Source organism: Balaenoptera physalus (assembly GCF_965194825.1).
Source record: "Balaenoptera physalus genome assembly, chromosome: 20".
Classification (NCBI taxonomy): Eukaryota; Metazoa; Chordata; class Mammalia; order Artiodactyla; family Balaenopteridae; genus Balaenoptera; species Balaenoptera physalus.
The window spans coordinates 42,190,719-42,206,842 of NC_138901.1; the positions used below are offsets into that span (position 1 = coordinate 42,190,719).

General features: G+C 37.6%; 1 protein-coding gene and 1 long non-coding RNA gene across 3 annotated transcripts in view; one reads left to right on the top strand and one right to left on the bottom strand.

The window, feature by feature from the left end:
• Nucleotides 1-16,124, bottom strand: part of LOC309649794 — a 213,070-nt gene that overhangs the window by 104,611 nt on the left and 92,335 nt on the right. The gene's annotated exons all lie outside the window — the stretch shown is intronic.
• Nucleotides 1-16,124, top strand: part of USP32 (ubiquitin specific peptidase 32) — a 194,360-nt gene that overhangs the window by 98,591 nt on the left and 79,645 nt on the right. For both annotated transcript variants that reach the window (XM_082439890.1, XM_082439891.1), the window contains exon 5: nt 5,433-5,592. In XM_082439890.1, coding sequence (XP_082296016.1) covers nt 5,433-5,592 — 160 coding nt within the window. The remainder of the gene's footprint in view (nt 1-5,432; nt 5,593-16,124) is intronic.

Sequence of the window (16,124 nt, forward strand, 5' to 3'; positions counted from 1 at the left end):
CTTGGTTTTATTCAGAGAGTTTTAATTCAATTTAGTTTAGTCACCTTCCTAACTATATAAGCATTGATTGTTAATACCCCAGCCATATGTGGTTCTTTTTTTTTTTTTAATATAAATTTATTTTATTTATTTATTTATTTTGGCTGTGTTGGGTCTTTGTTGCTGCGCGCGGGCTTTCTCTAGTTGCGGCGAGCAGGGGCTACTCTTCCTTGCAGTGCGTAGACTTCTCATTGTGGTGGCTTCTCTCATTGTGGAGCACAGGCTCTAGGCACGCGGGCTTCAGTAGTTGCGGCATGCAGGCTCAGTAGTTGTGGCTCACGGGCTTAGTTGCTCCGCAGCATGTGGGATCTTCCCGGACCAGGGATCGAACCCGTGTCCCCTGCATTGGCAGGCAGATTCTCAACCACTGCGCCACCAGGGAAGCCCATGTGTGTGGTTCTTATATCTCTTTGGACTCTCTGGCTTTACCTTTAGCTTTTTATCACTCTGGCTTTAAGTTTCCTCTGTGCTGATAGCATCTGGAGATTTCCCTTTCTTGCTTTTGAGCTTGGCTAAGCAGTTTTTGGTAGTAGTTATGGTGTTACATTTTACTCAGCATTTCTGTGTGTTTGGTGCAGAAGGATTGTCCTCCTGCATTTCTGGTTCTGACTTATTGACTGGAAGTTGCTGTGATGATATTTCAGTACCTCAAGACAAACTAGATCATTTTTTTTCCCCCTAATAAAATTTGCTGACCAGAAAAAAAAAACTGATCTAATCTTTACAGGCCTGATTACTTGAATTTTTCACAGAGATGTCAAGTGCTTTGCTCATTTCCGGGGAGAATGTATATATATACATATATGTGTATATTTTAAAATATTTTATTTATTTATTTATTTATTTGTTTGTTTATTTTGCCATGTTGGGTCTTAGTTGTGGCATGCGGGATCCTTTGTTGAGGCATGCGGGCTTCTCTCTAGTTGTGGTGTGAGGGTTTTCTCTCTCTAGTTGTGGCACGCAGGCTCCAGGGCACGTGGGCTCTGTAGTTTGTGGCACGCGGGCTCTAGATGAGACGCGCAGCCTTAGTTGCCCCGCGGCACGTGGGGTCTTAGTTCCCTGACCAGGGATTGAACGGGCATCCCCTGCATTGGAAGGCGGATTCTTTACCACTGGATACCAGGGAAGTTCCTATTTTTTTTTTCATTTTACTAAGGCTTATGCAGACATTACCATTTTATAGATGGGGATTAAATGTGGTTAGCCACCCAGTTCTCTTATAATTTAGGCACAATAGCAGGTACATATATTAGATAATAATTAGTGCTATAGGGAAAAATAAAGTAGACTACAGGGCATAGGTGGTGATGGGGAGGAGGTAGCCAAGTGTAGGTATTTTGTATAGGATAGTTAGGAGAGGCTTATCAGAGAAAGTGACATTTAAACAAAGAATTTTAAGGAAGTGAGAGAGAAAACCCATGCGGATATCTGGGGAAAGCATTTTTCATGAAGAGAATATAGCAAAAGCCCTGAGGGGAAGTGTGCTTGACTTGTTCAAGGAACAAGAAGAGGTCAATTTAGCTGGAATGGAATGAGCAAGGGAATAGTAGGAAATGAAGTTACAGAGGTTGGGGGAGGGGGTGGGATGAGGTAGGGAGATTACACATGGCCCTGTAGGACAGTGTGAGTTCTTCAGCTTTCACCCTGAGTGAGATAGAAATCTTTAGAGGTATTTGAGCAGGAAAATATATGAGTTTTTGTTGCTGTTGTTTAATTACTTTTTTTTTTTTTTTTTGGCTGCGTTGGGTCTTCGTTGCTGTGTGCGGGCTTTCTCTAGTTGCAGCGAGCAGAGGCTACTCTTCGTTGCGATGCGTGGGCTTCTGACTGTGGTGGCTTCTCTTGTTGCGGAGCACAGGCTCTAGGGCGCACAGGCTTCAGTAGTTGTGACTCGCGGGCTCTAGACCACAGGCTCAGTAGTTGTGAAACATGCACTTAGTTGCTCCGCAGCATGTGGGATCTTCCCAGACCAGGGCTCGAACCCGTGTCCCCTGCATTGGCAGGTGGATTCTTAACCACTGCGCCACCAGGGAAGTCCTAATTACATTTTAAACGTCATCATTTTGGCTCTTATGTAGAAAGTACACTGAACAGAGTCTGATTAAGGTATCTGAATAATCCAGGGAAGAGGTCATGGTGTAACAGTGAGGTGATGAGACTTTTCAGATTCTGCATTTATTTTGAAGGTGGAGTTGACAGGACCATTTCTTGTATTGATGATGGGCTGTGAGTGAAAGAGAAAAGGAAGATTAAGGTGTTTCGCTTCATTTAGTAAATGAATGGAGTTGCCATTAACTGAGATGGCTAATGCTATAGGAGAGGGAAGTTGGAGGTTTCAAAAGCAAGAGAAGTTTAAGACATAATTGGAGAATCAGATTAGACATTCAGGTGGAGTTGTAACCGTGCTTTTTGACATATAAGTTGGAGTTCAGAGGAAAGGGTTTCTTGGCTTATAGATGTGGATGAGGTCATCTAGGAGTGAATTAAGATAGAAAACGGATTGGAAGACGGAGTCCTGTACTCTGACGTATGGCGAGATGATGAAGAATCAAAACAGGAGCCTAAGGAATAGCTTGTGAGGAGGAACAAAAGAGAATGGTGTCCTAGAAGCCAAGTGATAAAAATGCTTCAAGAGGGCTTCCCTGGTGGCGCAGTGGTTGAGAATCTGCCTGCCAATGCAGGGGACACGGGTTCGAGCCCTGGTCTGGGAAGATCCCACATGCCGCGGAGCAACTGGGCCCGTGAGCCACAATTACTGAGCCTGCACGTCTGGAGCCTGTGCTCCACAACAAGAGAGGCCGCGATAGTGAGAGGCCCGCGCACCGCGATGAGGAGTGGCCCCCGCTCGCCGCAACTAGAGGAAGCCCTCGCACAGAAACGAAGACCCAACACAGCCATAAATAAATAAATTAATTAAAAAAATAAATGTTTCAAGAGGAAGGAGTATTTAACTACGTCAAATAAACCGAAAGATCAAGTGAGTTGTCCTTTAATCACTGAGAAGTGATCATTAGATTTGACAACATGAAGGGTAGGTGATTGGTGTAGGTCCTGTGGAGTTAAAAAATCACTGGAGTCAGGATACTAGAAGGAGTGTGCTCATTAGAGGAAATTGTGACAGGGAGAGTGGAATGCTTAAAATTGCATTTATTGGAAAGAGAATGGTTATTATAATAAAAATATCAATATAAGACTATGGTAATAAATGGTTAGGTTAGTCTTGTATGAAGGACAAGATCTATGGAAGAGGGAGGATCAAAGAAATGAGAGGTCTAGGTTTTGGGATACTCATGTGTATAGCTGTTTAAATGATTAGGTACTTAAGGTTGGTTAAAAAAACCCAAAAAAACAAGACTGTAAATGGGCTAATTTTACCTAATTCAACTATTTGATGTATTTATCTGCTGTAATTTCTGAGTAACGTGTGTGATGTGATCCAGACCCTTGCTTTTCAAGTTACCATGTTTCAGTAACTTGAAATGAAGGAAATCCACATAGGAGTTATATTGGTTTTTTCTTACTGAATTTTTTTGGTTGTTGATTCTCAAGGTGGAAATTCATATTTTACATTGTTCTTCAAAGATGTATCAGTTTCAGAAATCTGTTTATTTTTAATTGCCTTTTATAATACTGGAAATTTTTTTTCTAGACTGCTATTATGACAGTTTATAAAAGGAGACTTTCCCTTTACTTCCCTTATTTAGAGCCATGATTCAAAACATAAAAAGTCAGGTTTGGCAGATGGAATTTTGGTGCTACCAGTTATGTGGAGTGATCCCAATGGGCAAGTGGGTTTCAGAGATTGCTTTATATTTCACTAAGTCGGCCAGGCAGTGAAGTGTATAGTTTAGGCACAGAGACTTTGGAGCCTTGACTACCTGGGTTCAATCCTATCTCTGCCACGGTATAACCTTGAACGCATAACTTTTTGGAGCCTCAGTTTTCTCATGTGTAAAATGGAGATAATAGTATCTCCTATAGAGGGTTGCTTGAGGATTAAATGAATATAAAAATACTTAGAATGGTGCTTAGGGCATTGTAAATACTCAATAAGTATTACCTATATGTGAAGGTGGTAGAATAATCGGCAGCTTCTTTCTTTCTTAGAGGTACATGAAGGTGCATCTTATAACAACATCTTAGCTTCACTGAAACCATTGAAACTACCACGTTCAACTGAATCTAAGATGCCATCGATTAATAAGATACGCTTTTATGTATTATAAAGAACAAAAAACCTGCGAGTTACAATTGAAGGGTATTATTGATTTTAAGACTTTTCCCAATGTCAGAGATGTTAACTTGTAAAAATGTGCATCAGCTTGTAGGGTTTATACTGCAAACCCTCTTTCTAGACTAAATGTGGGGTAGAGAAAGAATATGGCTATGATTCTCTAAACATGTTGGCAATGTCCTCACATCCCTGCAGCAAGTCTGAATGCCATATTCTTCCATTTAGAAAAACAAGACTTCCAATGTTGTCTTGATTGCTTGGATTGCACTGTTAAATGTTCTGAAACCATGAGGCTTAAGCATGTTGCTATACTTAATAGGATGCTACTAACAATATAGAAATTATTTCTACCATAACTCTTTTAGGTTCTAAGTTATTTGTATCCCTTAATATCTCCATCAAGATTAGAGCTGCTAGGTCATTCTTCATTGTATTTCTATGTGGGTTGCTTCTGCCTTTTTTCTCATAGAAACATCTGGCCCTCACTCTACCTGGGTCCTCTTGTCTTCCAGTCAAAGAGATTGACTTACACAGCCATATGATGTTCTTTCTCAGCCTGGATACTTTTTTTCCTCCAGAGATTTAGCAAGACAAATACTTGGAAAGAAAGCAAAGAAATAGAAATCTCCTTGCTTCTTTCTGTATTCTAGTTGACTTGTGAATACATGTTTTCAGTGATGTCTTTTGGAGGAGGACTCCTGGATAGTTTTTAATTCGCCAATGAAATTTAAAAGAGTATTTAAATTCCATACATATTTAATTAAAATATGCTAATTATGACCAATTGAAGTGCTGAAGAAGAGGGATGAAGCAAGTGAAAAGTTGGTTTTATTAAATATTGAAAGAAATTCAGTTTACTGATTTCAGGATATACCTTAGCAAATAAAATGTGACTTATTAGTAGAAATGCACTGCTTTAATGAATTGATGAAATAATTTGCAATTAGCATATAGATTTTATGCAAATGGAAGTTCTGAAGTACAATTATATTTGAAAAAAGTTTTATTTCCAGGTATATAGCCTATAATGATATTTAGATAATTCTTCCTTTATAGATAGTAGAAGGGTAAATGTCAATTAAATGCAAATTTCAAGTTGTATAAGTTCCAAGTAGGTACCTTAAAATTTGACTAAACCTATGTTTTCTTGTTTTAATTTTAGGGTGAAAAGGTAAACTATGAAAAGTTTAGAAATTGGCTTCTTCTAAACAAAGATGCTTTTACCTTCTCTCGTTGGCTGCTGTCTGGAGGTGTATATGTGACCCTCACTGATGATAGTGATACTCCCACTTTCTACCAAACTCTGGCTGGAGTCACACATTGTAAGTAATGGCATTTCATTGTGTTCTGTTCACTTTTTAATACAATTGCCTGGTAATATGAGAATATGCCTATTATCAGTGGGGTTTTTTCTTCCAAAGTATAGTAAAATGGAATACTGGAGGCTTGAGTACATAGCTGAAAAGGAGAACTCTCTTTTTTGTCTACTCACTGAATACTTTTGTACTCCAAATGTGTGGGGTGCTTTTTTTTTTCCCACACCAAGCAATTCTCCAGTGCTCTATGGATACCAACTGGGTGTCCTGCATCTCAGTTCAGTCTGACACTGTCTACCTGGGGTTAGCACAGACCCCACAGGTTTAGGGCTCAGTCTCGAAAGACTGCCCCTCTGCTCCCCACTTCAGACGCCAAGTCCAGATTGTGACCTGTGCTTCTGACCAACCACCTATAAATGAGACTTCCCATGACCCCCTCCTTGGGTTTGGTAATTTACTAGAACAGTTCACAGAACTTCAGGAAACAGTTACATTTACTGATGCATTATATAATAAAGGATATGTTGAAGGATACAGATGAACAGCTGGATGAACAGATACATAGGGCAGGATCTGGAAGGGCCCCAAACACAGGAACTTCTGTCCCTGTGGAGCTGTGATGCCCCAATTCTTCTGGCATGTAGATGTGTTTACCAGTCTAGAAGCTCTCCAGACCCTGTGCTTTGGGGATTTTTGTGCAGGCTTATTACATAAGCATGATTGATTATTAACTACATTTCTAGTTCATCTTCCGTCTCCAGAGAATGGGGAATGGGGCTGAAAGTTCCGAGTTTCTAATTATGACTTGGTCTTTCTAGTGACCAGCCCCTTTCTAAGAGCTTACCAAAAGTCATCTCAGACATTAAAACAAAAGATTCCTATCACCCAGAAAATTGCGAAGAATTTAGGAGCTCTGTGTCAGAGATTCCTATCACTCAGGAAATTACAGGAATTTGGTCAAAGAGCAAATATTAGCATGAACGAGGGTCAATATTACTATTTCACAATAGCCCTCTACTAATTGTCCTTAACCAAGCTGTATTAGTTTCCTAGGGCTGCTGTAACAAATTACCACAATCTGTAAACTGAAAAAACAGAGATGTATTCTCTCACAGTTCTGGGAGCTGAAATCAAAGTGTTAACAGAGCCTTGTTCCCTCTGAAGGCCCTAGGGAAGAATCTTTCATTGTCTCTCCCAGCTTCTGGTGACCCCAGGCTTTGCTTGGCCTGTAGCAGCGTAACTCCAATCTCTGCGTCTGTCTTCCCATGGCCTTCTCTCTGTGTGTGTCTATGTCCTCTCTTCTTTTAAGGACACCAGTCATTGGATTTAGGGCCCAGTCTAAATTCAGGATGATTTTAACTCAAGGGCCTTTAATTCATTACATCTGCAAAGACCCTATTTCCAATAAGGTCACATTCTGTGATTGCAGGTGATAATGAATTTTTGAGGGACAGTATTTAGTCCTCCACAACACAGACCTAAGTGTTAACTTCTACTGTTCTTCTTTCCTGTGGTTATAGAATTGTACCTACACTGGGCTTTTGCTTATGCTACTTCTTAACACTAGAATGAATGCCTTTCCCTTTTATTCTCCCTATAAACCTTAGTCATCTTTGAAGACTTAAATCACATGCTGCTTGGTTTTCCTAAAACATTTTCTTGCCTTCCTGTGAGAAATCATCTCTCCTTCCTCTGAACTCTCGTAACACCTTTTTTGTACCCTTCTTGAATGAACTTATGACTTTTGTCCTTGTATTATAATTATTTATAACATTCCATTTATTTGTACATGTCATCTCTCTTAAATCATAGAGAGTCTGTATTATTTTTTTATTCACCCTGTGTCAAGCCTTAAATAAGTATTTGTTGACTGAGTAGAGGACCTTGGGTATCAAGTGCTATTTGTATCTATTTGTTCATGTAATTTATGAGTTGGCTACTAGTTATAGACCAGCTACTTTCCCTCTCATTTTCATTCCATTGTCACCAGAAGTTCTGACAGATAAATTCTGGCATGAATAGGCAATGAATTTGATTTTCCTACTTTTCAGTGCCTCCACCTTTATTTTTGATAGGAAAACCTTTAAAAAAAATTGCTTTGTATAAAAAATTAGGGAATCTTTTAATACTAACTTTAAGCTCTATGTTACTTACATTAATATTTAAGTTGTCAGTCATGTGGATATTCTGGTGAACTCTTGCTTTCGTTTGTGATTGTATGGTAAATTATTTTTCTATTATTATTGGCTAAAGGTGTGATTGCTTTCCTTGAATGACTTATGTTACAGAAAAAATTATTCTGACATTTGTTAAAATGGTAAACAAGACTTTATTCAAGACTTTTGCAGTAGCATATTGCAATAGGGGATAGATATTGGTCTTACCTCCAAATATTACAAGGACAAGTAATTTATGTCCAAGGAGCAAGGTGAGGGGGTCAGTGGAGGGAAAATTACTAAGAGGAATCATCAAGGGTAGGGGAATTCTTGCTAAAAGTAGGCTGAAGACTTATTCACTAAATATGGAGTATGAGGAACTTGGTCAGATATCAAGAATAGGGGGATGATTTAGCAGGATTCTTTGCTAAGATTCAGCTGGGCAGGGCTTCCCTGGTGGTGCAGTGGTTAAGAGTCTGCCTGACAATGCAGGGGACACGGGTTCGAGCCCTGGTCCAGGAGGATCCCACGTGCCATGGAGCAACTAAGCCCATGCGCCACAACTACTGAGCCTGCGTTCTAGAGCCCAGGAGCTATAACTACTGAGTCTGTGCGCCACAACTACTGAAGCCCACGTTCCCTAGAGCCTGTGCTCTGCAACAGGAGAAGCCACTACAATGAGAAACCTGCGCACCTCAGCGAAGAGTGGCCCCTGCTCGCTGCAACTAGAGAAAGCTCGCGCGCAGCAACAAAGACCCAACGCAGCCAAAAATAAATAAACAAATAAAATAAATTTATGGGAAAAAGAAAAAGATTCAGCTGGGCAGGCCAAAGACAGGATATGGGGGCCAACTTCGAGGCCTAGTAGAAAAGAGGGCTCAAAGGAGTAGGACTAAAGTTTGGTCAAGGAGAGAGTCTTTGTCAGTTGCTTAAAGTTAAATGAGTTCTGACATACATTGCAAATGCAAATGCAAATGCTACTTATTGCTTGTTTTTGAAAGCACCGTATTAAAGATTACAGATTTATTTAAATTTAATGAGTCAAAATAATTATCAAAATGTTAAAAATATTATCCCATTATATGGCTCCATTTTAATTTGAAAATGATCTTTTCTATTTATTTTTTTATCAAGTGGGAAGATTTTTGGATTTTTAATGGTATCTAAAAGTACAATGCCTTTGCCTTGTTAAAAAATATTTTATCTTGAATTATTTAAAATATTAATGCAGATGCATTGTTTCAGCTGAAATGATGACCTAATTTCTAAACTGAGAGGTTTCTTCATAGGGTCATTCATTGTACCTGCTAATATCTCTGCAGCATTTTAGCACTATTGACCATTAAGTTTTCTTGAAATTCTCTTCTCCTTTGGTTTTGAAACATTGTAGTTTTCTAGCTTTTTATTATTTCTTTTGACTTTTCTTCACTGCTATCCTTTTTCTGTTTACTTTTCGAGTGTAAGTTATTTCTCATGGATCAGCCTTTAGCTCTATTCTATTCTTAAATGGCATATGTGCTTTGCTTCATCACAGCCTTTTTTTTTTTTTTTCTTTTGCATATCTTTGTAGGTGATACCTAGATGAAGTTTTCTGATCTTGAGGTATCTCTCAAACTGCATATTCATTTTAATAAATGCCTCCTGGATATATATTCTAACATCTTACTCTCATGTCTAAAACCAAATTTATCTTTCCTCGCTTCAGTCCATCTATAGGTAAAAAAAGCAAACAGTATATTCTTCCTGCTCTCTTTTCTTTTTTTTTTTAAATTGAAGTATAGTTGCTGTACAATATAATGTAAATTATGGGTGTATAATATAGTGATTCACAATTTTTAAAGGTTATGCTCCATTTCTAGTTATTTAAAATGTTGGCTATATTCCCTGTGTTGTACAATATACCCTTGTAGCTTATTTTATACTTAATAGTTTGTACCTCTTTATTCCCCTGCCTCTATATTGCCCCTCCCCCCTTCCCTCTTCTCACTGGTAACCACTGGTTTGTTCTCTATGTCATCAGTGAGTCTGCTTTTTTTTGTTGTTGTTATATTCACTAGTTTGTTGTATTTTTTAGATTCCATACCTCCTGTCTTTTCCATCTTGGTTACTAGTATCTGTAATTCTAGTAATCCAATTTGAGGCTACCTTTGACTTCTTTATCAAGGTTCATATTAGATCCTATCAATCTTTTTTTTATATATATAAATTTATTTATTAATTTATTTATTTATGGCTGTGTTGGGTCTTTGCTGCTGTGTGCAGGCTTTCTCTAGTTGCAGCAAGTGGGGGCTACTCTTTGTTGCAGTGCACGGGCTTCTTATTGCGGTGGCTTCTCTTGTTGCAGAGCATGGGCTCTAGGCGTGCAGGCTTCAGTAGTTGTGGCACGTGGGCTCAGTAATTGTGGCTTGCAGGCTCTAGAGCTCAGGCTTAGTAGTTGTGGCGCACAGGCTTAGTTGCTCTGTGGCATGTGGGATCTTCCTGGGCCAGGGCTCGAACCCATGTGTCTTGCATTGGCAGGCAGATTCTTAACCACTGTGCCACCAGGAAGCCCTAGATCCTAACAATCTTAACTCAGCTATATTTCTTACATCTTTCTTTGCTACTATCATCATTGTAATAGCTTTCCTTATTTATCTGACTACATGTTAATGATAGGAAAGAATGAAAGACAAGTTTTCTGGTTTTGCTTTTTTAGTTTGTGTTTAAAAAAAAACAAAAACCATTCTTAATTTCCCTGCTTAGAAACCTTTGAAAATTCTTCATATTCTGTAGAATAAAGTTTTAAAATCCTTAGTATAACTCTAAAGTCTCTTGGTTTATTATTCTTAATTTTCCATACCTGTTTCTCCTCACATATGTTCTCTGCTTCAACTACAGAGCCCTGGTCAATATTCCGTGACTATACCATGAAATTTTATAGCTACCCTATCTACCATCACTCCTAATATTCCTTCATTTAAGAATACATTCCATCTTTCAGTTCTTGACAATTGAAATACTTTGTCATCAAACCCAACTCAGATGCTGTCATGCCTTCTCCATTTTTCTGCAGTTTGAATTAATCACTTTTCTCTTTGCATTCCTGCACACTAAACATTTCAATTAAAGCAATTAAGATGCTTTTTGCCTTACCTTAGAGTCAATTGGAAATGCCTTTGTTTTTCATCAGAAGTTACAAGTCCCTTGAGGACAAGGCTTATATCCTATTCTATCTACATTCTAAGTACTGATTTAAACATTTGATTTCCCCAGGAGTGAGCAGGAAGAATATGTTGTTTTAGGATTGTATGACTAAACCCATAGGAGGGAGAAGGACCAAGATAAATCATCATGTTTGAATAAGGTTTAACAGCTTCATAGTATGTGAGTGTTCATATAAAGACATACATTTTTAGGGTGAAAATGAATTATATTTGTTAATTTAAGGAACTGCTTAAGGTTGCAAAGTTACTTGTTCTTAGATCTTACCTTTAAAACTTTTGGTTAGATAAATTATGTGAGCTACAGAAAATTAACTTACTTCAAATACTAAAGAGAATAAGCTATCTGAACTAATTATTTTCTCTCCTCCTGTAACGCACCCATTGGTTTCCTTGGTGGCCATAGAAGTAAATTGGTAGTGTGTGGTAAAAACTTGAAGAAATAAACTGTGCTTTCAGTTTTCTCCGTTATCTATAACATTTTTAATTGCCGATCTCTTGGCTGAATTTTGTTGTATACTTTTTTCTTGTAAGAGGAATACACCAAAATAAAAAGTTAATCAATTATTAAACCACTATTGTATATTGGTAGTTACTAGCCTTTATTGAGCTTCAGAATTATTTGAAGAGGGTATTAAAAGTGCAGGTTACTGGGTCTGTCTTCAAGGATTTTTATCAGTGGTCCCTAGGACTCTGTACTTTTAATAGATATCAAGGGTAATTCTGATATAGATGGACCATGAGCTATATTTTGAGAAATAATACTCATGTGGTATTTAGGAGTTCTTCGGACTCTGAGTCAGACACTCTGGCCCTGCTACTTATTATTCATGTAGCTGTGGGAAATTTAATCTCTATGAACTTCTTTTTTCATCTGGAAAACAGAGATAATGATATAACTGTACCTCATAGCTGTGTTGTAAGGAGTGTGGGGAAGGAAAAGTATTTTCCTCTACTTATCTTGGTTTCATTGGGTGGGGCCCTTTAAATTAAACTAACAAAAGACAGATAACAAGAGAAAAACATAAGCTTACTTTCTTACTATTGATACTTAACTAACTTACTTATGTACCAGAACTTTCAGTGATGAGTAACTCAAAGGGGTGGTTAGAGCTTGAGCTTATATAGCATCTTAGCAAAGAGCAATAATTTTATGGAGATGTGACAAGACAAAAGAAAAGGACTTTGAGCTGCTAGGGATGGCACATTGTGGGAAGGCAAATACATGGAGAAACTGTTGATTGATATGGCTGGTTAATGAGGTTTGTTATGTAGATTCTTTCCTTTGGTGCTATCTCCAGGTTGATAAGTATCCAGAGTGGTCTCTGGTGATTAACTTCTATCCTTCCTGGTGGAAGGGCAGGTAAGACATCTTTATAAATTAGGCTAATAGGGGGAGCTGGAGAACTTTTTTTTGTATCAGCTTCTTCTCAATTGCCTTCAACTCAAAATAACCCTTATGCTAAAGTGGCATGTTTGGGGTGGTATATGGTGCTACCCTTCAGGAATACATACATGAGATAGTACCTTTTTTAAGGGACTTAGCATTATGCCTGGTATAGAATAGGTAGGTGCTTTACAATGAGTATGCATCCTCTTTTTTTTATTTTTGGCCGGGCCGTGTATGCGCTGCATGAGGGATCTTAGTTCCCTGACCAGGGATCAAACCCGTGCCCCCTGCAGTGGAAGCATGGAGTGCTAACCACTGGATCATCAAGGAACTCCCTGCATCCTTTTGTATTAGTGAACACTTGGCTTGGGAATGTCAGTGAGCTTCATCCCACTTTCTCCAGAGAGTAATTGTTTTGGGAGCAAGCAGTTTTCTAAGAGAGGACTGTAGATCAGTACAAAAATTAACTCATCCATGTCTGTGGGAAGAAAGTGTTTTTCTTACCAGTTTGCTTTCTTTTATTTTAGAATTTATAAAAATAAAGAACAAAAATAAACTAGTACAACAGACAACTCATTTGCTGCTGGCTTCAGCAAATGGCTCCTTTCTTAGTGGGCTTTCCTGTGAAAGCATTATGACAGTCAGAATTACTGCTAAATTTCTTACAGAAATTCTGACATGGGTAGGTTTATATTCTGATATCTGTGATTTATCATATTATTTATAAATTCTCAGCTTCTGTGGATGTCTTTGCAGGCTCTTTCACTCAAAGAATATTTGGTACATTAAACTTTTCAAATAATGTGTCAGGAATGTGGAAACGTGGGATAAAAATAGAGAATGTTATTAACTGATTTATAAGTAAACAGAAAATATTTATTTTAAAGCATCACTGACTCCATTTAAATTTGTGTAATGACCCAAGGTATCTAGGAAACAAAAAGGAGTTATAATTTTTCACTTGTAAATAACATTTATGTTAGAGTGCAGATGTCTTTAATTACTTTTTCACATACGATTATAAAGTAAAATTTGAAGTCACAGTAAGTTGAACATACAGCCATTTTTAATCAAATTTTTTCTCTTTCGTGTAAATCACAAATGAAACTGGGGTGCTATTTGTATTCAATACAGAGTTAGAATAACTAACTGATTTGATTTACACAAGATTTTAGATTTTGTCATGGCCAGTACAGTTTTTAGAACTTCAGATTCCAAACTATTGTTACCTTACCTTTTATTTAAGAAATTGAATTAGAACTTTTTTTTGGCTGCACCACCTTGCAGGATCTTAGTTCTCCAACCAGGGATTGAACCCGGGCCCTCAGTAGTGAAAGCACTGAGTTCTAACCACTGGACCGCCAGGGAATTCCCTGAATTAGAACTTTAGCCAAAAGTCCAAGTTTTTATGCTTGAGTAGATCTTAACCAGATTTTTATCAAGACTGGTATATTTTTCTTTTTTTTAATTTTTATAAATTTATTTATTTATTTATTTTCGGCTGTGTTGGGTCTTCGTTTCTGTGCAAGGTCTTTCTCTAGTTGCGGTGAGCGGGGGCCACTCTTCATCGCGGTGCACGGGCCTCTCACTATCGCGGGTTCTCTTGTTGCGGAGCACAAGCTCCAGACGTGCAGGCTCAGTAGTTGTGGCTCACGGGCCCAGTTGCTCCACGGCATGTGGGATCTTCCCAGACCAGGGCTCGAACCCCTGTCCCCTGCATTGGCAGGCGGATTCTCAGCCACTGCACCACCAGGGAAGCCCCCTATTTTTCTTTTATAATTTGCTGTTTAAATACCTAAGATTAGATTTCCTAAAAAGATTTTTTTTGTCAAATATACAGTGTTTTTAATGACAAGTTAATTTTTAAACATTTTGATATTCAGAATCAGAGAACATATATAGAGAACATAAACATGTTCTATATAGTTAAATGTTTGAAATAGTTTGGTACAAGTTTATTTTTATTATTATTGATATCTGAAAGAAGATTCTACTTTCTAAGACTAACTAGTCATTTGGCTTTTTCTTGTAATAGCCTTTCCCCACCCATTTTGTTCATGGTTATTTAGCACCACATAGTGTTGGAATTTGGAGCCACAGATTATAAACTCAAAATAATTTGTTTTAATCAGCTTTTTACAAATTTAGTTCAGTGTATCAAATCCCCTACTATTGTACATGCATAGTCCTATCCAATCACAGTCTGGCACCTCTCTGCTTGAGTTTGAAGGCTCATCCTTTAGATGCTAACCTTTGAAATGTCTACAGTCTAACTGAACTGTCTACTAATTCTAGGTTGAACTGCCATCTTTAACACTCTTTTTTTGTCACTCACTGGAAAGTAAAGTTCTCTCTTGTATTTTGTCTTTTATCTTGTGTCCATAGCATAAATCCTTCTATAGGTTATCCTCTTCCTTTTTTTTGAATTATAGCAGAATACATTGGTTATTCTTTTTGTTTTCCTGTCCTATCACTACCTGTTTTTCCTAGAGACTTTTACACATGCTTTTTTACTTCTGCTTGTAATATCCTTCTTCTGCCACACTAGTTTTCCTTTCCCTGGTCAACCCTTAGATGTTCTGTGTGTACCTCTTTAAATATCAAGACTTCTAGGGCCTCACTGCTTATGTGCTCCCTGAAAACCCTGTGTCTCTGTTCCTTCATTGTACTTTCCACACTGAATTAAAATGACCCATTTTCTCTTCTATTAGAATCTAAACATAATTATTTTGTTCACAATCATGTCTATAATTTTTAGCACAAGGTCAGGCACATAAAATGTTTTTATTGATTGTTTGTAGAATATTAAATGATCTTGACTATAGCTCTTGTACTTTTTTTTTTTTTTTTCCCAAAAATGCTTTGGAAGGTTCCAATTTACCACATACAGATTGAGCCCTTACTAAAGGAGACACTATACTCCTTGTACATTATCTCATTTAATCCTTGTGCCACCTCTGAAGTTCATTTTATCTCAGTTCTAAAAATGAGGAAACCACAGCTACAAGAAGTTAAAGAAACTTTCTCAAGACCAAATGGCTAATAGGTGCCAAAATTGGGGTGTTTGAACCCCAGAGTGCATGATTAGTATCATTTTAGGATTTGAAGACAGTTTATTGACACACAGTCATTTTTTTTCTTTAATCTTTCATGAGCAGCTTGTAATTGCAGATAAAAGGAGGTGGTCATGTGATAGTAGTGGTTGTGGTGAGCCATCTTCCTCAGACTCACTTCAGACAATCTTGCAGCTTCACTTTTCCAATTTCCTTTTTTTTCCCCTTGGGATACCTTCAAATGATTATTATTTTAAATTTCTCTTTAATAATTAACTTCATTTGATCCAGGCAAGGTCACTGAATGATTCCCCATTTACCAACAGTGAAATAGGTAATTGGAAGAACTAAGATTTTAAGAAGTATGTTTTAAGAACTAATTGAGAGGTTTTTTTCCTTAATGATGACCATCTTTTCATAGAGTTTAGCTATATTATTTGGAAGAAAATATGTGTGCTACCTCTTTCTTGTAAATATGTTTTTTAGAGTTTCCCTAAAATGTATCATAAGCGTGATTTCTTTTAAGTAGTAGAATCTGGATCCTGAGGTAATTAATGTAGTATTTTGGGCTAATTTTAGGGCCATTGAACTCATTTTGATTGGTTTTCTTTTCTTATCTAACTCAAATTTATATAACTCAAATGCTTTATTTTAGCATTTATTATCTCAACTAAAAATATGCATATTATTATATTCCCTTGCCACATTTTAGTTTGCAATGTTAAAACCTCCTTTCAGT